General features: G+C 35.6%; 3 protein-coding genes across 3 annotated transcripts in view; 2 read left to right on the forward strand and 1 right to left on the reverse strand.

Moving 5' to 3' along the window:
- LOC128985998 (protein borderless-like) overlaps positions 1 to 18,043 on the forward strand; it is a 51,670-nt gene extending 33,627 nt beyond the window's left edge. Inside the window, exons 8-13 of the mRNA XM_054406044.1 lie at positions 1,118 to 1,380; positions 1,827 to 1,999; positions 2,695 to 2,769; positions 3,051 to 3,236; positions 9,566 to 9,684; positions 16,716 to 18,043. Of these exons, the coding sequence (XP_054262019.1) occupies positions 1,118 to 1,380; positions 1,827 to 1,999; positions 2,695 to 2,769; positions 3,051 to 3,236; positions 9,566 to 9,684; positions 16,716 to 16,835 (936 nt within the window). The 3' untranslated portion in view covers positions 16,836 to 18,043. The remainder of the gene's footprint in view (positions 1 to 1,117; positions 1,381 to 1,826; positions 2,000 to 2,694; positions 2,770 to 3,050; positions 3,237 to 9,565; positions 9,685 to 16,715) is intronic.
- Positions 18,044 to 18,995: 952 nt separating this feature from the next.
- LOC128986880 (NADH dehydrogenase [ubiquinone] 1 subunit C2-like) lies at positions 18,996 to 23,611 on the reverse strand. Its single transcript, XM_054407470.1, has 3 exons — positions 23,287 to 23,611; positions 21,810 to 21,953; positions 18,996 to 19,140 (listed from the first exon to the last, which is right to left on the reverse strand). The coding sequence occupies exons 1-3, from the start codon at positions 23,465 to 23,467 to the stop codon at positions 19,091 to 19,093; spliced, it is 375 nt and encodes a 124-aa protein (XP_054263445.1). The 5' UTR covers positions 23,468 to 23,611; the 3' UTR covers positions 18,996 to 19,090.
- Positions 23,612 to 24,191: 580 nt separating this feature from the next.
- LOC128987841 (interference hedgehog-like) overlaps positions 24,192 to 24,861 on the forward strand; it is a 104,643-nt gene continuing 103,973 nt past the window's right edge. The window contains exon 1 of the mRNA XM_054408879.1: positions 24,192 to 24,355. The gene's annotated coding sequence lies outside the window, so the exon portion shown is untranslated. The remainder of the gene's footprint in view (positions 24,356 to 24,861) is intronic.

A 24,861-nucleotide genomic window follows, 5' to 3' on the forward strand; every position in this document is an offset into this window, starting at 1 on the left:
AAAATCACATGCTGTGAGGTCAGGTGAACGAGAGGGCCATGCAATATCTCCATTTCGGGAGATCACACAATTTGGAAACAACTGATTGACAATATGCATGCTTACTCGAGCAGTGTGGGATGTTGCTCCGTCTTGCTGGAAAAACATTTCATCGTTCACTTCGTACTGTCCAAGTTGTGGAGTAAAAAAGTTGTCCAACATCTCTGCGTATCTCTGCGAAGTCACTGTCACCGCATTGCCTTGGCCATCTTCAAAGAAGTATGGCCCTATGATCCCTAATGAAGACATGGCGCACCACACAGTTACTTTTTTGGAATGCAATGGCTGCTGATGCAGTTCTCTAGGGTTAACATCACTCCAAAATCGAAAGTTTTGCTTGTTAACATAACCTGAGAGATGGAAGTGCGCTTCATCACTCATCCACAAACGGTTTACAATGTCCTCGTCTTCATTAATCAAATCCAAAAATTCTAAGCTGAACCGGCTTCTGCTTACAAAATCCGTTTCCTTTAGGGCCTGAACCATTTGGATTTTGTACGGGTGGAAGTGCAAATCTTGGTGTAAAATTCGTCTTACCGTTCGGTTTGAAATCCCAAGTGTAACGCTGTGTCGGCGAGCTGAGCGACGAGGGCTTCTGTCAATGGCGACTCTTACACGTTCAACGTTTTCAGGTGTGCGCACAGTTTTCGGTCTTCCTGTTTTCTTCCTTGTCGTTGACGCAGTCTCTTCAAAGTTCTTAACCCAATTTTTAATCGCACAGGCAGATGGCACCGGCTGATTCCGATTAATGTTGAAATGGTTGCGGAATGCACGACGTGCTAACTGGTATGAACTACCGTTTTGATAAAAGGCTTTGACAGCGTACGCACGATGCTGTGGGGTCCAGCGCTCCATTGTGACTAAATGCTATTTCGCGCCAAACGTAACTGATGCTATCCCCTCCACCTCCCTCCAACGCAGCTTGGTTCGCGCGCTTTTTAAAATCGCTCGTTATTATGCCTCACCTTGTACTTCATCAAGCCTCAAAAGGGCTCTCTCTCTCTATTTTCTCTATGTAACACAGAGCTTTTAAGAGTTTAAAAGAAGGTGCCACTTTGAACCATCAAAATGATTCTAGAAAGACGGAACACCGTTGCCAACTGGGCGAGCGTTTGTGACAGGAGGCAACCTGACAGTGACTAACATCCAAGAGAGTGACAGTGGACTGTACCAGTGTGTGGCTAGCAATGAAGCTGCCACCATCACAACGGAGACTGAGATCATGGTGGAGAACACGGCTCCAAGACCTCCACATAACCTCACTTCTGAGTCTACCACTACCAGCATCACAGTACGGTGGCTGGCAGCTGGCGGCCGAGCCAACACCGAGTACAGCATTTGGTGGGTATAAAGAGTGCTTGAATAAAAAAATTGTTGGAGCAAACTGACTCATAGTTTCTTCCATTGCTTGAAATTAAAATTGACCAACCTACTGATTTTGGTGAGAAACAAATTTTTTAATTAAAGAAAGTGAAGATACTACAATTGGTACCGGCATAGGCATAACGAAGTGCATGAAAATCTTGTGATCCCTAAGATGCCCTCAACAACAATCAGAAGCACAGAGAAAACATGCTTATGGAACAAGCGTGTGCTTTTAGTTCTGGAATGGTGGGGCTGAAATACACTAGTACCGAGCAAGGAAGAGCCTGAACGGGTATTGTAGCCCTTAAGTGTGTTGCATATTCTTTATCAAAGTTCCACTGGCATTGGAACGGAATATAAAAACTTGTTTTTATGGAGCAAGATAATTATTACAAGTTTTATAAAATATTTTAATGGTTCAGGTATCGACCCTCTGACGTGCCAGAGTGGCGTACCATGAGGCTACAGTCCCGGGGCTCCACAGAGGCGACCATCAGCAACCTACTGCCGGGGCGAGAGTATGAGCTGATGGTATTGAGTCAAGATACCCAGGGCGACGGTATGTTCAGTAAGGCTTTCCGTGCCAGGACTAAAGGTAAGGGTGTATCAATGAAGAATGAGGTTTGTTCAGTGAAAATAATTAACATTCTCATTGATATAATGTTGATAGTAAGTCACTCTGATGTTAGGTTTGGTGTAAAATACTAATAAATCAGTTGACGCAATCTACAGTCCACATGGGCGTGTTTGGCTATTGGGGCAAAAGTGGAATGCAGCTTTGGATTGGTAGTTATGCTGATATTGCGTATAACTCCTACTCTAAGTTGCAAGATTGATAAGAAAATTATCACCTGGTTAACACCACCTTTTTACACCCAGCTTATGAGTACGGTAAAGATCATTCAATATTCAACCGCAGCTTTTCCCATTCCCAGAGTAAAACAAGGGTTAAAGGATTCAACACAGTACAGTTACAACAAATAGTCTGGGTGTAAATAGTACTTAGTAATAGTAATCATGTGAGACTTGTTTGAACAAAAACCACTACAAGTCTAAATGTTTGTAGAAATTACCGAAAAATTGAGCTTTTCTTCAACTTTGTACGCAGAGAGATCTGCTCTACATTAAATAGACAATCAAAAACTTAGATTTCTCATCTTAGGTAGAAAACACTACTAGCTTTAAGAGTTTCTTATAACCATAGAGTTTATAAATAATGTTAATTATATTTACTACCGAACTAGTTCAAAAGCTTTCTGGTTTGTTTAATTTTTTTTTAACTTTCATCAGCTCCAGCGCCAGGGATCGTTGTCGATAGTCCTGCCAGTCCACAGCCGTGGCACACCCCTACTAACGCACCTATTGGTAAGAAAATATTTTAAGCTCTGTAAACATTTGATTTATTTAGCTTCAATTATTAAGAATTCTAGTTGTGCAATCATAAAATAGAAGACCATTCATAAAATATCAATTGTCATCAATAATCAGGTGGCAACCCATTATCATAAGTTCATGTTAATCACCACTAACCCCAAGTAGTCAAACTAAGCGAAGAAGTTAAGTAGTCGCTAGTAGAAGTGTTTTGGCCCATTACAATATTTTAAAAACTTGGATTTTCTGTAACAAATGGTATTTTTTATCCTCAGAGCCATTCCAACAGATCTCCCGTCCCGAGAATGTGCGGGTGGACCTATCACCCGACGGGTATCGGGTGGAATGGGACCCACCTGCCATGGGTGTAGACATCCTCTCACACTACATAGTCCGATGGTACAGACACGGGAACCAGCAGTTGGCTGAGACTATGGAAACTACAGACCACTTTGTTGAGAGTAAGATAAATGTGCAAGATGTTATACTTCGTTTTTTATTTAAAATTCTTGATAAGAATCTCATTTGAACCTTCCTGCAATTGGAAATACGTCTTGTGATTGCGAGAGAAAACGCATGCATAACTACTGGTACTTCCATCTGTAAAAAAAAATAGTTTACGGAGCAACTAAACAGGTACATTAGGTTAAGAAAATAAGTTTGATGTTGGAAATGTGATGTGTGAAAATATCTCTTACGATGGCATAAAACTTCTTCAATGAGTGGCAAAAGGGAAAACCATAAATAATTCTTGCATATGAAATGGGTGCATTTTGCATGGTTGTGATACTTTTATCTGAGGAATTATTAGGAACTAGGTGAAAACCGTCGAAATCGACGGGGACTTTCAAGGCTTACGCTAATTCATCTAACTGCAATAAATTGAGTGAAATTATACATTCTTTGAGCATTTAGCATTGTTTAAATAGTAATAAGTGTAAAAACAATAATGATATTAATTGTATTGAACCTTTAATTAGTATTAAAATCGTATTGGTGGATTTGTTGTAGTTAAAGACTTCCGCGATTTCATCAGTGATAAAGATAATCAGTGATAAAGATAATTCAAGCCATAAAGATTAATCTATGATTTTATTTGAGAAAAAATATCTGTTTGTTGAGAAGACACGTTATAATTTCTAAGGGAGGTTCATCCGTTACTGTGTAAGTTTGATTTTCCTTCGTCATGTCGCGTCAGTTCATATCGTAATTTTGTGCCAATGAATAACCCTCTAGTTTTGAGAAATTGGTTGTGGGGTTTTAAAGCTAATAAGACACTTCTGCACTTGTATTATTTTGTATTGTATTACACAATCGGAGATTTTTCCAATGATTGAAAACATGTATGACAATAATCTCATGAGATGATCTGTGTAGAATAATATGATGAATATAGCCAAAAGTGGTGAAAAAGGCAGACACCAACCCGTACAATAGATATAAGATAGTTCAATAAGAAATAATTGTAAGAGTTACTGTGATAAAGGATTTTCCACTGATTTAGTAATGGAACGTTATATTGCAAGAACATGACATGATACAGAAGAAAATCAATTTTAAAATCAGAAAATAACATTGCAAATACTTATTTTGGACAATTAAGAAACTCCAAATAAATGCGTGTTGTTTAAAATAAAATTTTAAAATTAACAGCTGTTTTATTAAAAAGTACTAGCAACAGAGCCCGTTGTAGTTAATAAATACAACGGTCCCTAGAAAGTACAGTAGTACATAATATATGCCCTTGTAAGTACCTGAACATTTTTTAAAGAATGAAATTGTTTAGAAAATAAACTGATTTTCTAAAAGAGTAAAATAATGAAAAACAAATACAATTTTACAAAAATATTTTATTTACAGTATTTCTTTGTAAACAACATTCTTTGTAAAGACTTCATGTGATTGTTTTAATAATCTTCCTTGTTCTTTGCCAGGGATAATTTTAATTTTTATGTCTTCAAACCTTTTAACCCTTGATATTGCAACATACAATTAATTGTCCATGGCTGAATACTGTTGCTGAAAGGTATATCCCAACTTTATCCAATGTCTGGCCTTGCGCTATGTTTATTGTAATAGCAAACGCTAATTTTAAAGGAAATTGCCGTCTTTTTAAAACAAATGGTAAATCTGTGTCCGTCTGTGCTAAGTCAACCCTTGGAATGAATACAATTTCACGTGCTGCTGATCCAGTTAAAACCTCTGCAATTATTTAATTGGGCTTGAGTTCTTTAACAATGAATCGTGTGCCATTACATAACCCCCGTTTTGTGTTAAGATTTCGTAGCAACATTATTACAGCTCCAATTTTTAAATTTAATTTGTATATTGGCATTCCCAATACACAAATTAAGGAGGTTGAGGAAGTTGCATCATCCCTGAGTGAAGTGTTGGTCAGACTATCTTGTTCTGTTTCTTTTTCATTTTCTGGTTCTCCATCCTTTTGATTGCTTGATAACACTTTTTTACCCCTTGGAGTAAATCTTTATCTATACTATAATTTGGTTTCTTCAATTTATTTTTATGAGCTGTTGATTCACGTCTGCCAGAACATGTTTTACCTTTTCTATATTTTTGATGCACGGCCACGTTTTGATTTTGGTAAGATTATATCCTCTTGATGCCCAGCATCCACATTTCCTGAGAATCGTAGTTTATAGATCGTTGTGCCTTCACCAACCGTTACAAAATAATCCAATTTCTCAGCATATATTTTGAATTGGCAGTCAAAAACTCTTGCTGCAGCTTCGATTTCGACATTACCGGTGAATTACCCATCTTTGGTCATCAAATTTCTGTATTCCATCGCGTTTTTTACTTCTAGTCTATATGTCTTATCCCCTACGACCAAAGGACAATAGTAGTCCCAGTTATTGACGACTTCATCAACTACTGTGGTTCGTATATCACTGTATCTGGATTGAGATTTATGGCATACAAATGAGACACTTCTAAAGAAACAGTTTCCATCACCAACCATGTAGTGAAGAGTAAAGTTATTCATTTTTAAACTAATGTAAAATATTGAGTTTATAATTAACATTTCAAAATAACAAATATTAAATACTATTTTAAACTGTAAATTATAAATTAAATTTGAATAATTTATAATTGACAGTTTAAAATAATAATTTTTAGTTATGAAATCCATACATCACTTAACTTACCAATACTTATTAATGGTACAGATTAAAAACATCACTTTAGAAACACACTTTACGGACCTCAACCACCAATTCAAATAGCAAACAACTAAATTTAAACAAAGAAAAATCAAGGAAATAACAATAAAACAATCAGCTGTTAAACTATCTTCTTACTAATATTATAAATGTGAAAGTTTGGATGGATGGATGTATGGATGTATGGATGTATGTTTGTGACAAGTGAACGCAAAAAATACTGGTCGGATTGGGCTGAAATTCGGCATGATGATAGCTCATATTCCCGATTAACATATAGGCATATTTTTATCCCAAAAATCCTTCCGGGCTCCGCCCCAGTGGCTCTGGAGTTTCCCATGTTAACCTTATGAGAAATGGAATTAATGAATCTTAACAGCTGTTTCAATTAAACAAGTTGGTTCTGTTCTATGATGTTCAATAGCATTAAAGTTACAAGGATTACCAACAGGGTGCAGCACTATTATTTCTTTGACAATTATGACAACAGCTAATTTGCAACCAAAAGGTGAGTGAGCGTAGCGAACGAACTTCAACCCGGAGGCGAGTGAGCGTAGCGAACGAGCTAACCTGAAGGCAAGTGAGCGTAGCGAACGAGCTAACCTGAAGGAAAGTGAGCGCAGCGAACGAGCTCCAACCTAAAGGTGAGTGAGCGTAGCGAACGAGCTCCAACCTAAAGGTGAGTGAGCGTAGCGAACGAACTTCAACCAGGACGTGATTGAGCCATGCGAACGAGGTCATCTTGAAAATTATTAAGAAGTTAAACGGGGCAAAGCCCGCGGGTTACAGCTAGTAGGTTAATACATGTGTTCCATTTATGATCAGATGATGCATACTGGCTAACCCATTATTACTACCATAATTTTTTTAGATTATTCATACCGGTAAACGTATTACTACCATAAATAAATAAAACTCAAACTTTACTAATTATTTGGAAATCTACACAGATTTTATTGACCTATTAATTAATTAAATCGGTCCAGTAGAACTGTAGATTTAGTTGTAGAAAGTTAACAAAAATCTCTCCAATTCAATATTCTCTCACCACAATAAATTAGGAGGTTGCTAAGCTTTTTTGCAAATAACTCTTAAACGGTGAGGAAATCGACCAAAGTGGAAGGTGATATTCTGAAAGAGAATAAAATTTGCTACAAAGTACTCTTAGGCGTTTTTTGAAAATATTCAAAAAAGGCAACCTAAAGTTAACTATAAATTGAAATTTTAAAATATTAACTATAAAAAACATCAGTTTTTTGTGTATTTTTGCTTTTTATTCTTTATTTACCACAAATATTTAATAAAATCAAACTTTCATAATTATTTGCAAATCTACACAAATTAGGCTTTCAAACGATACATTAGTTAACAAAATCGGTCCAGTAGAAGTCTAGATTTAGTTGTACAAAGTTTAACAAAAATATCCCTAATTCAGTATTTTTAACAACTAAAAATTTGGAGGTCACTTATATAATTTGACAATAACTTTTAAATAATGAGTAAATCGTAGAAAATGCACGTGATATTCTGAAAGAAGATAAAATTTCCTACAAATACCTTGTGTGTATTTCTTGAAATTATTTAATAAAGGCAGCCAAAAGCTGACTACAAATATAAACTTGAAAATAAAAACCTGAAAAAACAGTTTTTAATGTATTTTTGTTATTTTTATTTTTCTACCACAAATATTAAATAAAATCAAACTTTCATAATTATTTGCAAATCTACATGAGTAATGCTTTCCAATGACTCATTAATTAACAAAATCGGTCCGGTGGAAGTCTAGATTTAGTTGTACAAAGTTTAACAAAAATATCCCAAACTCAATATTTTCTCATTATTATAAATTCGGAGGTTGCTTAGCTTTTTTGCAAATAACTTTTAAATGGTGAGGAAATCGACCAAAGTGGAAGGTGATATTCTGAAAGAGAATAAAATTTCCTACAAATTGATACCATACACTTCTTGGAAACACTAAAAAAGGCAGCTAAAAGTCGCACCCAAATAAAAAGTGTGAAAAACCCCGTTTTCAATGTATTTCTTATGGAAAACATGTTTTTTTGAAATTTTTCACCATAAATCATAATAAAAACAAACTTTCATAATTATTTGCAAATCTACACGACCTAAGCTTTCCAACATTAATTAATAAAATCGGTCCAGTAGAACTCTAGATTTAGTTGTACAAAGATTTTTAAAACTGAATTATATATAGAATAGATTATCCACATAAAATGTAAACAAATCTGTGGAGGGATTTTTAAAGGCTTCTGGGGCAGATCCCTAAGGGAATTTACTTTGTTTTTCTTTGGATAACTCATCTACAGACCAATACATTTCTTTGGACACCTCTACCAAGTTTCTACGCCCAGCCGTTCTCTCAAATTAGTGGAGACAAAGTTTCCAATTAAATATTTAGATTCCCCCATGTTAATCTTATGGGAGAAAACCCAACTTTGATGGAAAATCCTGCTTAAACTAATTAAAATTTCAAAAAATGAAAAACACTTTGCAAAACTACAGATTAGGGTCATTTTTTTGACACTTTAATAATTAAAATCGGTCCAAAAATGAGGGAGGAGTTCTGTTTACAAAAATCGGCTTAGCGTATTATATATATAGACTAGCTGACCCGGCGAACTTCGTATCGCCTAAGTTATAGGTTTCCCCTAAGACAGACCGATGGAAAGAAAGTACCGTTACGTTTAATTTTCAAGATGATCTCGTTCGCATCGCTCAATCACGTCCTGGTTGAAGTTCGTTCGCTACGCTCACTCACCTTTGGGTTGGAGCTCGTTCGCTACGCTCACTCACCTTTAGGTTGGAGCTCGTTCGCTGCGCTCACTTGCCTTCAGGTTAGCTCGTTCGCTACGCTAACTCGCCTCCAGGTTGAAGTTCGTTCGCTACGCTCACTCACCTTTTGGTTGCAAATTAGCTGTTGTCATAAATGTAAAAGAAATAATAGTGCTGCACCCTGTTGGTAATCCTTGTAACTTTAATGCTATTGAACATCATAGAACAGAACCAACTTGTTTAATTGAAACAGCTGTTAAGATTCATTAATTCCATTTCTCATAAGGTTAACATGGGAAACTCCAGAGCCACTGGGGCGGAGCCCTTTTAAGAATTTCGAAACGGGAAATAGTTTACGTCCGATTCGCATACCTACAGAATTTACACACCAAATTTCATAACGATCGGTGAAGTCGTTCCGGAGGAGTTTGCAGACAAACACTGTGACACGAGAATTTTATATATTAGATTTTAAAATTATGTATGTCTAGTAATAAATAATTTTTGTATGATGTCTCGTATGTGTTGTATGACTGAGAATCTACTGTAGTATGCTCATGAATGTTTACATGCTATATCAAAAAGGTAGTAAAATGATATTTTTTAAAAAGTTTTGCAAATTATCTTTCAACAGTGGTTTCAGAAATCAATTTAAGACTATCAAGTAAAAGTCTATAGTAGACCTAATAAACACGTTAAAGTTATGTATCCATCGAAAACATCAATGTATGACCAGAAACAACCTACTATTAGTGATCAACTATATTAATATTCAGATGAAGTATAACTTGCTAACCCAAAAAATCATTGCCCAGTACCTCATTTAGAAGAACAGTCGACTTATGTCTTCACAGTAACAGCTGTAACATCCAGCAAATACACGGCAGACAGTGATCGTCTGACGCTGCAGGTGCCAGCGTACGGTCGAAACAAGGTAACTTTAAACATTTCCAAATAATACAAATATCAAGTATGGAGTCACAGTTCAGATAGTGGTTGTTAATTATGACGAAAATTCTGAACTAGTTCACCTAGTTTTTAATACACTCTAGTCTTAAGTAGACATCCTGTTCCCATGTCGAAGGTGAGGTGAACGAAAATCAACGAGAATGAGTTGATCCACTGTCGGAGTGTGCTAATGTCTATCAAATACAATGTTTTAGCCAGGCAAACCGAAAGAACACTTACTGAAAACAAGCGTCTGTTGTGTTACATTTATACTGTATCAAAGTTTCAATAACTGACAGTGTGAGTGTGGCTGGTGGCTCACTCTCTGAGTGACTAATTTACCACTGTTTGATTTGAATAAAAAATTGAATACCCTAATATATGAAAATCAATTTTATTAAACTTAAAATTGTCAGTAAAATAATGTTGTCTTCAGAAATGAATGAGCTGATAAATCTTAGTTATTTTAATTGACACCATTACGACAGGGATGTAGAATAATTTAATTCAGTCTTCCGGTGAACCGCATCAAGTCGGGTATTCATGAGTCTCGGCTTTGCCGCTGAGGATGCCTCATCGCAGAATGGGCTAAATATCTGGTTTTGTAAATAGTGTGAATGTGGATACCTACCAACTTGACGTGGCTCCCACCGGAAGATCGAGAATACAATTATGACACTGGGAGATTAAGCCTACAAATGAAGGTGTAGAATAAGTTCAATAGGACGCGTTGCAGAAAGTCAACAGTCCCGGAAGGTCAAATAATTTATACCTGTGCCGCTAGGTCAAAAACTACAATGTTTGCAGTGTCTGTAGATCAAAAATCCCAGTAAGTCAAATAGTACAGTCCGAGCTAAAAACGTGGTCTATGTTAAAGCAATTGACTTATTGGGAATTTGACCTAATGCAACAGCAGTTTTAATATAACGAAATAAGATAAAATATAAGTTCAGTTTCGCTGAGTCAACAGTGCCGGAAGGTCAAAAGTATAATCTGTTAAAAACAACGATAGTCCTCTCGACGCATCACTTCAATAATTTCGCGTTTTGGTGTACCTAAAGTTGTGCTAAAATTTTGAAAATTGGTACAGAGCTTCTTGGTTAGTCCTACTCGATGACTATTTTGTTGGAACTTTAAACTATTTACCGATCTAATTAATAAAAATTGATATGTATGGTGAAATAGTTTTAAATCGTGATTTCTAACATGAAAAAGTTAGCATGCGAGATTTTTGTTTATTTTTGGGTTAGAGAGGTTTTGTCTGTGGCAAAGTTGTAGCCAAAAGTGTGATGCGTAAAATATATTTTTTTGAATTTTTTACAATTAGTGGTTCAATAGATAACTTGGGTTGAAGAGGACGGCAAATTTAGCATTTCGCAACGCATGGAAAGAACTACATCGTACGATGCGACTGCTGAGTGGACTTTTAATTTACAGTTCTAAGAACAAGAAAAAGATGAATATACAGATCACCAGTACATTCATATTATTTATAAAACATCTTTCTGTATTACCAGCTTACATTTTTCACTTATTAGAATACATCATAAACAGGGTGTTAAAAATAAGCGGGGGGATACTTTACCTAGTAATTCCTTGGGTCAAAATAAACAGAAAATGAAGATTAATTTTTTTTCCAAAATCGTTTCGTTAACCAGATATCCGCCATTTTGTATTTTTTACATACAAATATTTATCTTTACACTTTTTCAACCGATGTTTATGAAACTTGGTATGTATGTTAAGGTAGGAAGAGACCCATGTTATAAAAAAAGATTCATCTCGATTCACCCTAAAATTTCAAAATTTAACACTTAACCACAATATAATATACTTTACTACACCACAATATTTACGTATCACCATAAATCTTTAATAAAATAAAACGTTCACATTTTTAAAATCCAAAGTAAATCAATATAATCTTTCTTTTTTGAAAAATATAGTAAAAAAAAATAAGGCGATGTTAAAATAACGACAAGCGAGTTTCGATCTGGGTGTTTCGGGTTTGAACCTAGGAGGATTTATCATTAATTAACATTAATGTTTAATCCTCCTAGGTTTGAACTGATTGAGAGGAATACATGAAATCGAAGGGGGCAGGTAGCAACAAATGCACTAGTACTTACTAGTGTCCAATTACAATTTGATGGATTTAACCAAAACCTTTTTCTATTTCACTTATTTTCAGTAGTTAAATTTCAAACGATACGTTTTAAATACATCATTTACATTATTATCATCATCATCGTTTGAGTTTGGGTTTGCGGCAATGTATTTTTATAAATAAAACCTTTAATTTGATACCAAACTTGACCTCTGCTAATATTAATTGACTGTATGGACTATTAATTAACAGCTGTGTCTAAGTATTATGTCGGCATTAGTCACTAACAGGACAACAAGATCGCTCCACTCCTCACACACTCATCTCCATTCATACTTGGCTAAAAATGCAAACATTTGTATGGTCGGCATTTCAAAAACAGGTAAAATAGTATTAAAATTGTATAAGAATTTTCTCTTAGTCTTTGTGGTCCATCCCCCTTAAGGGATAAAAAAGTGATAATAGCTTAAGACAGTAGATATTTATGGCTATTATTGATATACCAAGTCTCACTACTTTATCTATATTGTTTAAAAAAATATAGCCAATCCAGGACTTTTCAACCACACTGTATAACGCCAACACGAAATTTTTCCGTTGAACTCCTCCGCATTTCTTAGGCGATTTTGACCATTCATGTCGCATTAGAAAGAGCGTGTCACATACATTTGCAAACCAACCTTACGTTTTTTAAATCCCTTGGGCTCAGCCCCAGTGGCTCTTAAAGAACCCATGTTATGCCTATGAAGAACATATTGATTTAGCCTATTTATATTAGGATCAGCTCAATTAGTTGCTGTTATGCAATTCAAGGATATAATGTAGGCTACATTATTAACATGTTACTGATTTGTTTGAAATACTATAATTTACTATTTCAATTTGGATTTGCTGGATAATTTAATCCATTTTACAAAACAATAAAAATTAATGGACAAATTACTATATTTCATGAGCAATCATTGCAAGGACCGATTGAAGTCCTCATCAACCAAAAGAATGCCTACTAAAGCAAATAAAATTGAGACGAACATGTAATGCATGAAATCAGGTGGTTCTTAAGTATGTGAAAAAATGTATCGCTATTCAAAAACAGACGGAAAACTTGTAAACATATTCGTGATAATGGGTGTAACATGGCTACATTATCAATGGCAAACGTGGACAACCTTATACGAGTGTGAGTAAAGTCCGAAAACAACTCTAAAAAACAATAAGCAATAAATTGCAAGAACCGTTGCTTATATCATTGGGTATACACGTATCTACTGACGTGTATACTCAATGCTTATATGTATCGAACTGTTATATGTACATCGTGAGCATTTCCATTAGTTGTTCCATTTAGTTGTGTGTCCATTAGTATAATATTTTAGTTGGCTCTTTTAAAATCAGCGGAAATTGTAACTGTTATTACCCTTGAAATAATGTTTGTGTAGTACTTTGCAATCCTACCAATGCTTATAGAATCATACGATTACAATTTTCTGGTTTATGTCGCATAGAGTGGTGACTACTGTATCTAGTTTTTTGAAATTCAGCCGCCATTTTCCAAAATGGCGGCCAAATTTGAAATTTCTTATGGAACACCCTATATTTTATCATGTTTTCGGATAGAATAGGCAATTTAAAAACTTTTTTACCCTAGAAATTTTTTCGATAAACCCACTCGTTTAGGAGTTACAGCCTATGGAAAAATGACTTCCGGTGTACATTTTACATCATGTAGCTTATAAACAAGTAAGTTTATAGCAAAAATGCGAAGAGTAAAAAAGTCTAACAATTGCATCCACATTCCAATAAGACCATAAAATTCATTAAAAATATGAATTATATTATTAAAAAAATGGCGGCAAACTTGAAAAGTGGAAAAATATTTATTTTATAGTCTTTAAGGAATGTAGATGCAATTCTAAGCCTAATTTACTTTTTGCAATTTTGCTCTAAACTTACTCGTTTAGGAGCTACATGATGTAAAATGTACACCGGAAGTCATTTTTCCATTGGCTGTACTCCTAAACGAGTGGGTTTATCGAAAAAATGTCAACGCTAAAAAAGTTTTTAAACTGCATATTCTATCAGAAAACATGATAAAAAACTAAAATCATATTTTTAACTGCCACAAAAAATAAAGGAATGTCCCCATTTAAAGTTTTCTCTAATTCTTACCGTTTCCGATTTCCCAATGGTGGCCTCCTTGATTTGATCACCCTGTATATATGAATTTGAACGGATGGTGTTTTTGGCCTCTAGGGGCCTCAAAATGAAAAATTTAATCGGTCCCGGGTCCAGGTGTTACCATAAGTACTACGGTAATAGCTTATTCACTATATGGGAAATTCGCCAAAAACCTAATAGTTATATAGAACAATATGACATTCAACCAGCTGTTAGTTAAAACAAATTATATGGGACTAAAACAAATCGATAATTACAAAGATCCCTTTAAAAAATAATTTGAACATCCTACTATTTTACTATGCTAATTTAATTAATCTGCCATCCTCATACCTAACAATTAAATGTATCAATGGTCAGCATTACACATAGTATAAATAACTCAACCCTAAATATGTCTTTAAATTTGTTTCCAAATCCTGAATTTGTGTCACAAATGCTGAATGTTTACAGCTGTTATGTTAAGCAAATTATATTGTACTAAAAGCTAGCTTAGAAGGTTAGCGTCGCCTGCTAGACTTTTAAGAAATTAAAACTTAATTTCTAAAAAACTGGGACCCTTAATTATAATTATGGCTTCGACATTCCCTAGTTCTCAAAATTATCTTTCTTTCAACACAAAGTAATGAAAATCCGTCTACTGGTTGATTCAGAATGTGAAAAAACCCCCATTTACGTTTTAATAATATATATGATAGTTGGACAGGTTTCAACCCTTCCGAGGCGTAATAAATTTACACAGTATATGTGTAGACTACATTATAACTCATAAAATAGTTCTAAAATTAAATGGATCTCCTTTTACAAACGTATATAATAACCAGAAATTTTCAGATCGTCCTTGCGTGTATTTCATGCCACAAATTTTGACGAAAGGCTTTTCATTACATAAACTATACCTATTTACAGTGTTGACCAAACAGTTGGCAAGAAGCATTAATAGATAAGCTATGTACCAAATGTGATAATTTTAGCTCTATTCTAATTATGACAAAACACGTAGTAACTAAAAGCGAGTTTTGTTGGTGTAGTAAGCGTTGCAGGAGGTCTACTTTACACTGAATCGACGTTCACTTTTATTGCTTTTGATCTTCCGGCACTGTTGACTCAGCGAAACTGAACTTGTATTTTACCGTATTTCGTTATATTAAAACTGCTGTTGCATTAGGTCAAATTCCCAATAAGTCAATTGCTTTAACATAGACCACGTTTTTAGCTCGGACTGTATTATTTGACTTACTGGGACTTTTGATCTACAGACACTGCAAACATTGTAGTTTTTGACCTAGCGGCACAGGTATAAATTATTTGATCTTCCGGGACTGTTGACTTCCAGCAACATTCCCGTTCAATAAAGCAATCATAAACCAAGGACATTCAGCAGAACTTGGTAAACATCAGGTATAACTGACTAAGACAAACTTTACGAAGTTTTCCATCTGACTTCAAAACGTTTGCAGCACCCTTTCCCTCGACATCAACCTTTAAACTCCAACCATTCGTTAAAAAAAAAACTTGATTAAGCAAAACAGCCCCCCTTACGTAGATCCCAACTACTAAAACTGGAAATTCAGAAAATATTTATTAATAAACGGTATCAGCATTCTGACACATACTTTCTCCCATAAGTTTGTCAACAACCTTTATCATGTGTAAGCGGTGAGAGTAAATATACGGAAATGGGATTTGTAAGATTTTCTTCAGAATTTAAAGGACTATAACATACTAAATTTTTATCAAAATCGTTCGAGCCAATATTGGGAAAATATGATTTTCCATTATTTTATGGGGAAATAACATAATTTACAATAACTTTTGAACCGTAATTTTTACAGAGATGGGATTTGTACCATTTTGTTCAGAATATAAAGGACTATAACATACTAAATTTTTATCGAAATCGTTCAGGCCATTTTTGGGAAAATCTTTTTTTCCGTCATTTTATGGGGTTTTATGGGAAAATATCCATTAAAAATAAAAATTTCTAAGAAATGAGAAAAACTATCAAAATTGTAAGGATCATAACATACTATGTTAAATAAAAACGGATTTTTTTTGTCTAAAATTCTATTTTTTGTTATTTTATGGGATTTTTATGGGAAAATAACATAATTTACCATAACTTTTGAACCGTAATTTTTACAGAAATGGGATTTGTACCATTTTGTTCAGAATTTAAAGGGCTACAACATACTAAATTTTTATCAAAATCGTTCAGGCCATTTTTGAGAAAATCCGATTTTTCCGGTTTTTTATGGGTTTTTATGGGAAAATCCCCATTAAAAATCAAAATTTCAAAAAAATGAAAAAAACGCCTGGAGATACCATGGATTAGAACCTACATACCAAATTTCATCGAAATCGGACCACAGGTGTAGTCTCTAGCTCTGTACACATCCAGACACACAGACACACAGACACACACAGACATCACTTCGAAAACCACTTTTTTGGGTCCAGGGGGACCCAAAACGAATATATCCACTCAAAACTCAAACTCGAAAATTTTGACGAAAACAATACTTTCTCCATATACTATGGTATAGGGGGAGAAAGTAAAAATGGGCCGTTAACATTTAAGACACAAAAGATTTTGCTAAATGTTCTATTAAAAAGTCAGGGAACAATTAATTAGACCGAGAACATATTTTTTCATCTGTAATACAAGGTTAATTTAATCCCAACAAGAGTAATATATATATATATGCAAACAAATATTTCTGTTTGTCAAGGTGGCGACCATAGCGACTGTCATGTGCGTTGCACTTCTGCTTGCTGCCGTCGCGACTGTGTGGTACGTGCGACGATGGTATCGCAACAGTGGTGTTAAGTCGCACATCACCAGCACGTGAAAACACAACGCGACACACTCCGGGAAACATTATCTGCGGATGAGACTGTGACTGTGTAGACAAAGCCAGGGTAAACTAAGTTGGAGATTGTAATTAATGTAAGAAGCACTACGTTGAATAGAGAGAAACTGATTGTAAAAGTAGTTAATATAGGTAATAATGTAATAGTTACATTGAGGTTATACTTGTAGTCTGTTTTGCAAATTACTATGACCTTAACATCTTGCTGTCGAGAAAAGTCTGTATTAGACTTATGAAAATTCTTTCAGAACAATTTTATTTTATAACTTAGAATGTAAATATTTCTGATTCTGGTTTGGCAAAAGTAGTAAACCAACAAGTTGCATGATTTTGTTTTTAACTAGAAAAATAGAGCAAGAAGGTTTATGCAAAATGTATACGGAAAATCATAGGGTTGTGTAGAGTGTTGTTAATTATAACTGTGGTTTATTGATCGAAACATTGGCCTGTTAAATAACTATTCATGTTTCAACAAACATCATCTTACGAAGCAATGTACCATCAGAAGATATGGCTAAATTATCAAATTAATGCACTTCCACTTTTTGGACCACTAGAGAAATGACAATGCACTTAATTTGGTCTATCTATGGTTTGTTAAATGAGATCTAATAGGCAGTAATTGACAATGTTCAAATACAGTATTAAAATAACTCAATATTGTAAAAAAATGTCTTGTAAGTAAGTCAAAATGATTGAATGAAATAATCTTGGTTTATCTGTATTGTGAAACTTTGTAGCTTTGTATGCAACATTCATGTTTCTGAAATTCTCAATTATTGAATTCATAAGTATTGATAAAACTATTGATTGCCCAGCATCGTACACTCATCACTAACTTGTTCTTAGCCAAAAATATGCATAAAAATAGGAACTATGCAAAGGAAATATGCATAAAGGAAATATGCAAAAATATGCAAAGGAACTTGCGATGAAATGGAATTTAAATATGAGTTTTATTAAAATGTACTAATCATATAAATTACTTTAAGAGAAGATAAAAAGCATTTACATAGTATATTAAATTTCCTATATTTAGAATATAAAATTCCTTCTTACAAAGGACTCATTGCCAAAGATCTTAGTTTCTAGATCATTAAAATATCAATGAGTATCTAGTTTGAAACATACATTAGTTTTTAAAGTTTTGCCATTTAGTGTATAAGTTTTTGTAATAAAATGTAATTATGTATGTACGTATGACTCATTTTCCCTCCCATGTGTTATATTTTTACCATTATGTCTAGGTTCGATGCAGTTTTAACCTTGCATACCAGCTCCCTCCTACTTCATCCTTTGCTTGTGTGTATAACATGGGGTGAATCATTAAATATAATATTTATAGAACTTCATGAGAAGATTTACTGGAGAAATTTCAGTGAAAGAGCAGAGGTGGAACTTTATCTGACATTTATTTGTCCTCAATATACTCTTTCAAGAAGTTCTATATTAGGGCAAAATATTAGTGTTAGACTTTTCATTGTGCCTACTATGGAATAGTAATTTTCTCAGATAAGCTAGCTGAACCAGCCACTAAACTTACCTTTAAAATATACCTATGGTATTGATAACAGTAAGAGTAAGTGGGTTGCTGCACATTAACATTACTTTGCAATTTAAGTTGCGCAATATGGCAACAACGCTTGGTCAGTTTTGTGATCAAAATCTCACCTACAAACTAGTAAGTTTTTAAGCAAAAAAATGGGAGGCAAAGTTCACAAACTTTTCTGTAATCAAACATAGTAATTTAGAAATAAGAGATACAGGCTCCTTAGTAAAGTAACGTTCACTCTTTCACTGAAATATGAATAGGCATGCGTAGGCCAGGGTTGCCACCCGTCACGATTCTGTCAGGACAGTCCCATTTTGGTTCCTTATGTCGGTGTTTAAGCCTGTGTTAATGCGGGTGGAGGGGAGGCCATGACCCGATTTTCCCCAAACCTAAGGTGGCAACCCTGGCGTGGGCTACTGTAACCAATGATCAAAAAAACAATATGAAATCAAGCCAAAAAATAGTCTAGCTTATAAAAATCAAAGCTAGAGAATTGTTGGAGTCACTCTATAAGGTAGTTTGACATATAACACGACAAGCACAGAACTACCCTAGATATTAAAATCTAAATAAAAAAACTGCAATGGTGAAAGTAGTATGAATTTAATAACAGAAACAACAATGTTTTACTTATATACAGCTAGCACTCCTGAAGAACTACAGATCGAGATGAGTGGAGTTTCTAGCGATTTGGAATCCACGGCTTGAACAGATCACCAACAACGACTCTCTCTGTAAAAAATCAAAACAGTTATCAGCAAACTAACACATACGTCTTTTTTTAAATATAGCATTAAAATTGAACATCCTACTATTTTTATAAGGGAAAACAATTAATAGCGGGAGTAACACTACGGTTTCTAAAATGGGGAATGATGAAATTTAAATTACTTTTGAACCGTAAATTTAAAGCTTTTGGGGTTGTGACATTTTGTTCAAGGTTGAGAAGACTAAGATATCCTACATGTTAATACAAATCGTTTGAACAGTTTTTTATTAAAAAAATATTTTTCCATTATTTAATAGGTTTTTCCGTATAGGGAATAATCTATTACTGTAATTCTTTTTGTAAGAACTAGACTCAAAAACTATTTGCTTGATCGTTTTGATGTCCCCAAAGTCCTAAAACAACATCCGTTCAAATTCAATATGTACTGTATAGCCTAGTGTCCCGAAATGAGTACAAAAAAATTTAGGAATAGGCTTAATGGGTCCAAACAAACAATCCCATAAGAGAAGTCCTTGCCTTCCATCAGTGACCCCTCAAACTTTTCTGCCGGGTAGTGTGTTATTGTCCCCTTTGGAACTGGGGCGAAAAAAAAAACAAAAAACAAATATGTTAGGCCTAGTCAGATTTTTTGGTGATCGACGATGAAAGTTTAGTGGGAACAGTCAAATTTGTTTCGAAGAAAGGTAATAGGCCTAAGTATAAATGGCCGGAAAAGGATGACGTGGATGAAGTGCCATTGAGTAAAATAGCATAATAATCTTATGAGCCTATCTTCGATCAATGAGGGTACCGGTAATGTATTTGAGTTTTGATAAAAACAAGAGCACGTTCATATAAATATATTAATTAGTGATAGACAAGTCTCGAAATTTCAGGAAATTTGTAATGGGTCAAAATTATAGAGGGGTTAAGTTTTTATATCTATTATTTAATTATCAGTAGGCCTATTCCTTACCTGGTTGGTGATAGTGGCAAACCTATCATGGTAAGGTAAATAGGCTGTTCTAGGCCTATCCTAGGGTTGAAGTAGGGATAACCTCACTTTTGGCAAAATCACTAAAGACACTATTGTTGAGATTCACAAGTCACAGTATAGCATCGTTGTGTACAAAACGAGTGATAAGCCGTTTCCGTGTAACCCCCATGCCTAATATACACCTTTGGGAAGTACGGTCAAAGTTGTTGTTTAGGCTAGGGTGGTGAACCGCGATCACGAATACAATATCACGTACGTAAGATGCATACACTTTGTCGCACACTAAGCTACACGTCACGGGTGGAAATTATACTTTTTGTTTAAACCAGCAACGATATTAAAGTTCCGCCGTATAATTTCACAGTCGGCGTAGGTAAATAACAACATAACCTGTACCACTAGTCGGCTGTCTTGGCGTTGTGTTGTGAATCGTGACAGCGCCAAGTTTGAACTCGTGACGTCATCGATCAGCTGGGAATAGAATCAGCTGATTCCCCATCCCTAGAGGATTAGGTAGGGGGAAGTAGGGGAGATCCCTTGTGGGCTAGGGATGCGACGACATTCTAATCCTGCGATTGCTAGAGTTAGGATAGGACGTGACTTAGAGTGATTACTGTAGTGATTTTTGCCATTAGCGTGATTTTAGCTGAGGGTTTTATTGGAGATCCCTGGAGAATACAGGTAATTCACCGCTTGCTTTAAATAGTGTTTACTATTGTTCAGAGTTATTACTTAGCAATTAACCCTCGTTTTATTCTTTTAGACATAAAACTCATGGTAGGGTCTTTGTCGGGTGTTAGAACTTGTATAAGTCCGCTTTAGCGTATGCTAAGGCTCCCGTGGGTGGCAATAAAGAGTTTTAGGGATAAAAATTTCGTTTAATATTGTGTTTACAATATATATTGAGGGTGACGGGGTTTTATAGAATATTTTGCCGGGATATTCAGTAGGTGTTGAACTGCTGCGGCAAAGCGGGCAAAGTTGAACCCGTCTCTGCAGGTCGTGCAAACACGAGGTCGGGTGGAGCACGCTAAGTATATTCAGCTAAGTAATTCTTAAGTGTCGAGGTTGACGAAAGTGCAACATTAAATTGTTTCAAAATTTCATTGAACGGGTTTTCATTATTTTAAAATTTAATTTAATTATCTGTTCCCAGGTGTGAACGATGATGATGGTACAGTAGCGTTGTTGGTTACCGGTACTGAGTTCACACCTGATTCACACTACATTTTTGCGTAAATAAAAATTTGTACCTGTGCTAGGTTGTTAAGTTAATCAAATAAATTATTTTTATCTGAACCCTGGAAACTTCCCAGCACGCCGACTAGAGCGATCCGCTGGCGAGAGTTGGTGACGTCTTTCCCACTATAACTGCGGAATAGCGTATATATTCCGAGCGGGAAAAACGGCACGTTACAAATTTTAAATCTTGTTCTACAAGAAAGATTTTTTGATCAAGATTTTTTTGAGACGAGATCTAAAAAAAATTTAATTAAAAACGCTTGCACAAAGTCAATGCAATACTCGCAGTAATAAAGCGTGTTGGAGTTGCGTTTCCTTTACGAAATGGGATTAGGCCTAGTCATCAAGTGATAAATTATTTTTAGGTGAGGATGTTTTACCAACTCAGTATTTTTGTACACTAGACAATAATTGGCTACTTCAAAACCAAAATACAATAATATTAGCTCATACCTTTAGCAGGGAAGTCCTCTGGGTGAAGTTGGACGTAATGGCGGAGAATAGCATCTCGGTCAGCCCAGTATGCAGTTCTATAGGTTTGAATCCACCAACCAATGCCACCACCGATAAGCGTCACAGCAAGAGTTACTTGAGCACCTGTAAAAAATATTTTCAAATAACGTAAATTGTCACTTTATATTATAGTCTACAATCACAATATGCTGTATTGTAAATCCAGCCCAAATATTAGATCTATGTTCTGTAAAAAAACTCAGACTTAGGCCAGCCACAGACAGAACCTGGTGAGGTGCGCCGTGACAGAGTATTTTGCCCCAGGGAGTCATGTATAACGGGAAATGCACGGGCGCTTATGGAGTGCCACACATAGGACCGGGCGAGGCAGGTCAAGTCAAAAAGACGCCCACATGCACCCGAGGGCAAAATGCAAAGCTACCCAAAATTATGCCCCGAGGCAAGTCGCTGCCGGGCAGACCGCTCTGCGCATCTGCCTTCCCCAATAAATAAGATCATTCATTGTTTCAGTTTCAACCGAAGTAGATCCGTATCACTTTACTTCTTGTTCCTAGGTGTTTGATCTCCCCCCCCTTAAGAAAGTCATTCCGTATATTTCAGCAATTTTCGGTGGTTTCCACACCTTAAAAATATGTTTTAAAGATAGGACTATTTTATTGTTTAGTCTATTAGGATCGTAGGACTGGCTTAACTTATGAAGGTTTAGAAGAAAATTCCAGAAATACCATTGTAGGCCTAAGTAAACAAACCATGGTAACTTAACTTAAATAGACCTAGGGCTAGGCTTATGCTACAGAGCTAGGGATTTATTTTAATGATAAGTTCTGGTAGGCCTATTCATTAAAAAATATCCTAGAAACAAATATAAAGGCTAAATTAGACGGATGTGTGTAGAGATACATTTGCCACAATGATAATGCTAGACCTGGCCCAAGTTTAAGCCCCGGTTCACACGAGCGACATACCTAGCTGAGTAGGCTTTGACTAGGTAAGCCCGACTGGGTAGCGTACCACAGGATATTTAACACCGGTTCACACGAGCAACATGTCCACAGACTAGATGATAATATTGATATCAAAACCACTCGGATCCATAGCTGGTGCACAAAGGGAAGAATGCGAGCTGCAGCGCGACTACCCGATCGCTCGTGTGAACGCTCCCATAAGACTATGTGTACTGCTACGCCGCTCGACTAGGTGACTGGGTAGCTGCCACGAGTGACTGGGAAGCGGGGCCCCGACTGGGTTTTGGGACAGTCGGCGTCCTTGTCCTACGCTCGTGTGAACGGCTCTATTTGATCCTGTGGTCTGCTACGCAGTCGGGTTTCCCTAGTCACAGCCTAGTCGGCTAGGTATGTCGCTCGAGTGAACCGGGCCTTAGGCCTAGTCTCAGGACAGACAAACTTACTTTCTATCTAAGTACTAAGATAACTAAAAATGAATTAAGTTAGCTTACCTGCATAAAGAGGTCTTCTTCTAGTATAATTTCTATAAACAGCTGATGTGAATCCTGCTAAAGCTAAGGTGACGGGTAGGTATTTATCCTGCAAAAATGTTGGTTCTGGAATATTTTCTGGATCAAGTAAAAATTTGGGATCATCCGGAGCAGATTGAACAACAGCCGGTTTACTCGACATTCCGATGAATTTATTTTGGAATATTAATTTATTTAAATGATAAAATGCTAAAACACTATCACTTCAGGGTCATACAAAACAATTTTCGATGGATTGGCGTGCGATCGCGATCGCCTTTTGTCTTTGTCGTTGTCCTCTCCACCTCTCCTCTGCAGTGTTGCCACACAGCTCCGGTAGGAATAGGAATCCCTCCTCACAAGCATAAAAATTCCGCTTTTCCCTCACTAATCCGCGCACAATAATAAGTATAAAATACGTGCGTGGCACAATACGTGCACTCTGTAAATTAACCTGAGTCTAATAATATAGTGCTACAAAACAAGATTTACATAATTTTTTTCATTTTCACCTTTAACGAAATGTAACACTCAAAATATGTTACAGGATGTTTACACTTGATGTGTGCTTTCAGTACCATTAGCATAATTTTGAACAGATACAAAGAAATATTCAGTGAAAAAAGATAATGTTAAATTTATTACACAATATTTAATATAGACGACACACTATTAATTGATTCTGCAGCATTCTTAACTTTTTTGTATTTTCATAATCCCCCACTGAGCTAAATATATTCCTTTCTATAAACCAAGTCAATGCTTTAGCTCACTGTGCTCCCCCTACTACACTGTCTTCTCGCTCCTCTCTCTCACTCTCACCCTCTCTCCATCCCATACCTTCCTCTTCTCTTCTCTTCAAAAAACCAAAATAAACCATAAACATAAACCATTATTTTGTTTTACATTTAGGTTTCTTTTGTCACAAAGACAGTCTATTTCTATTTGGTTTAGGTCCGTAAGTTTGTTTAAATGGACTTAAGTTTGACTATGTATGTGTTTTGTGTTTTAGAACGTCTTCTTAATACATAAATGTGGAGAAACGTCTTCAGTAAGTAGCATAACCTAAAATTTTACAGTAGCCTACTACTTAAGTTGTTAGAATTGCAGTTTAATTAACTTAGACTCTTGATAAGTTATTAATACGAATTTGGAGGGTCAAGGAATACATTAAGTTAATACCGAACTTACTTAAAGTCTTCATACTTGACCGACACTGTTTGATAGATTGTCTCAATCTCATATGAGTTGTCAATAAAAACATAGGACTAAACTTAAGTATTTTTACACTATTTACATTTTACAGTGGCATGGTGAATATAGTTTATCCTTGACACAGTCCATCCAGAAATTCTGGCAGTGACGTAGCCAGGATTCCCAAATGGGGGGGGGGTCGAGTCACCGGGGGTCTGGGGGGAAAATTTTTGGAAATATAGGCCCTAAAATGGCCTTTTTCAGCTCTCATGGCATTGAAAATAACCAACTCCTTTGACAATAATTTGGCTTAGTACGTCCAGGCATATTTTTAAATATGTTAATTGAGACATTTAAAGGCCT

Source organism: Macrosteles quadrilineatus, unplaced genomic scaffold (genome assembly GCF_028750875.1).
Source record: "Macrosteles quadrilineatus isolate MER2022 unplaced genomic scaffold, UCM_ALF_1.0 Scaffold_2__2_contigs__length_208266976, whole genome shotgun sequence".
NCBI lineage: Eukaryota > Metazoa > Arthropoda > Insecta > Hemiptera > Cicadellidae > Macrosteles > Macrosteles quadrilineatus.

Bases quoted from the DNA above. Each gene is read 5' to 3' on its own strand.
- LOC128986880 (XM_054407470.1), bottom strand. From the start codon at position 23,467: ATGTCGAGTAAACCGGCTGTTGTTCAATCTGCTCCGGATGATCCCAAA. The intron at 21,954-23,286 runs GTAAGCTAACTT...TATTTTTTACAG, and splicing joins AAGAAGACCTCTTTATGCAG to GTGCTCAAGTAACTCTTGCT. The intron at 19,141-21,809 runs GTATGAGCTAAT...GATTTTTTACAG, and splicing joins AGAGGACTTCCCTGCTAAAG to AGAGAGTCGTTGTTGGTGAT.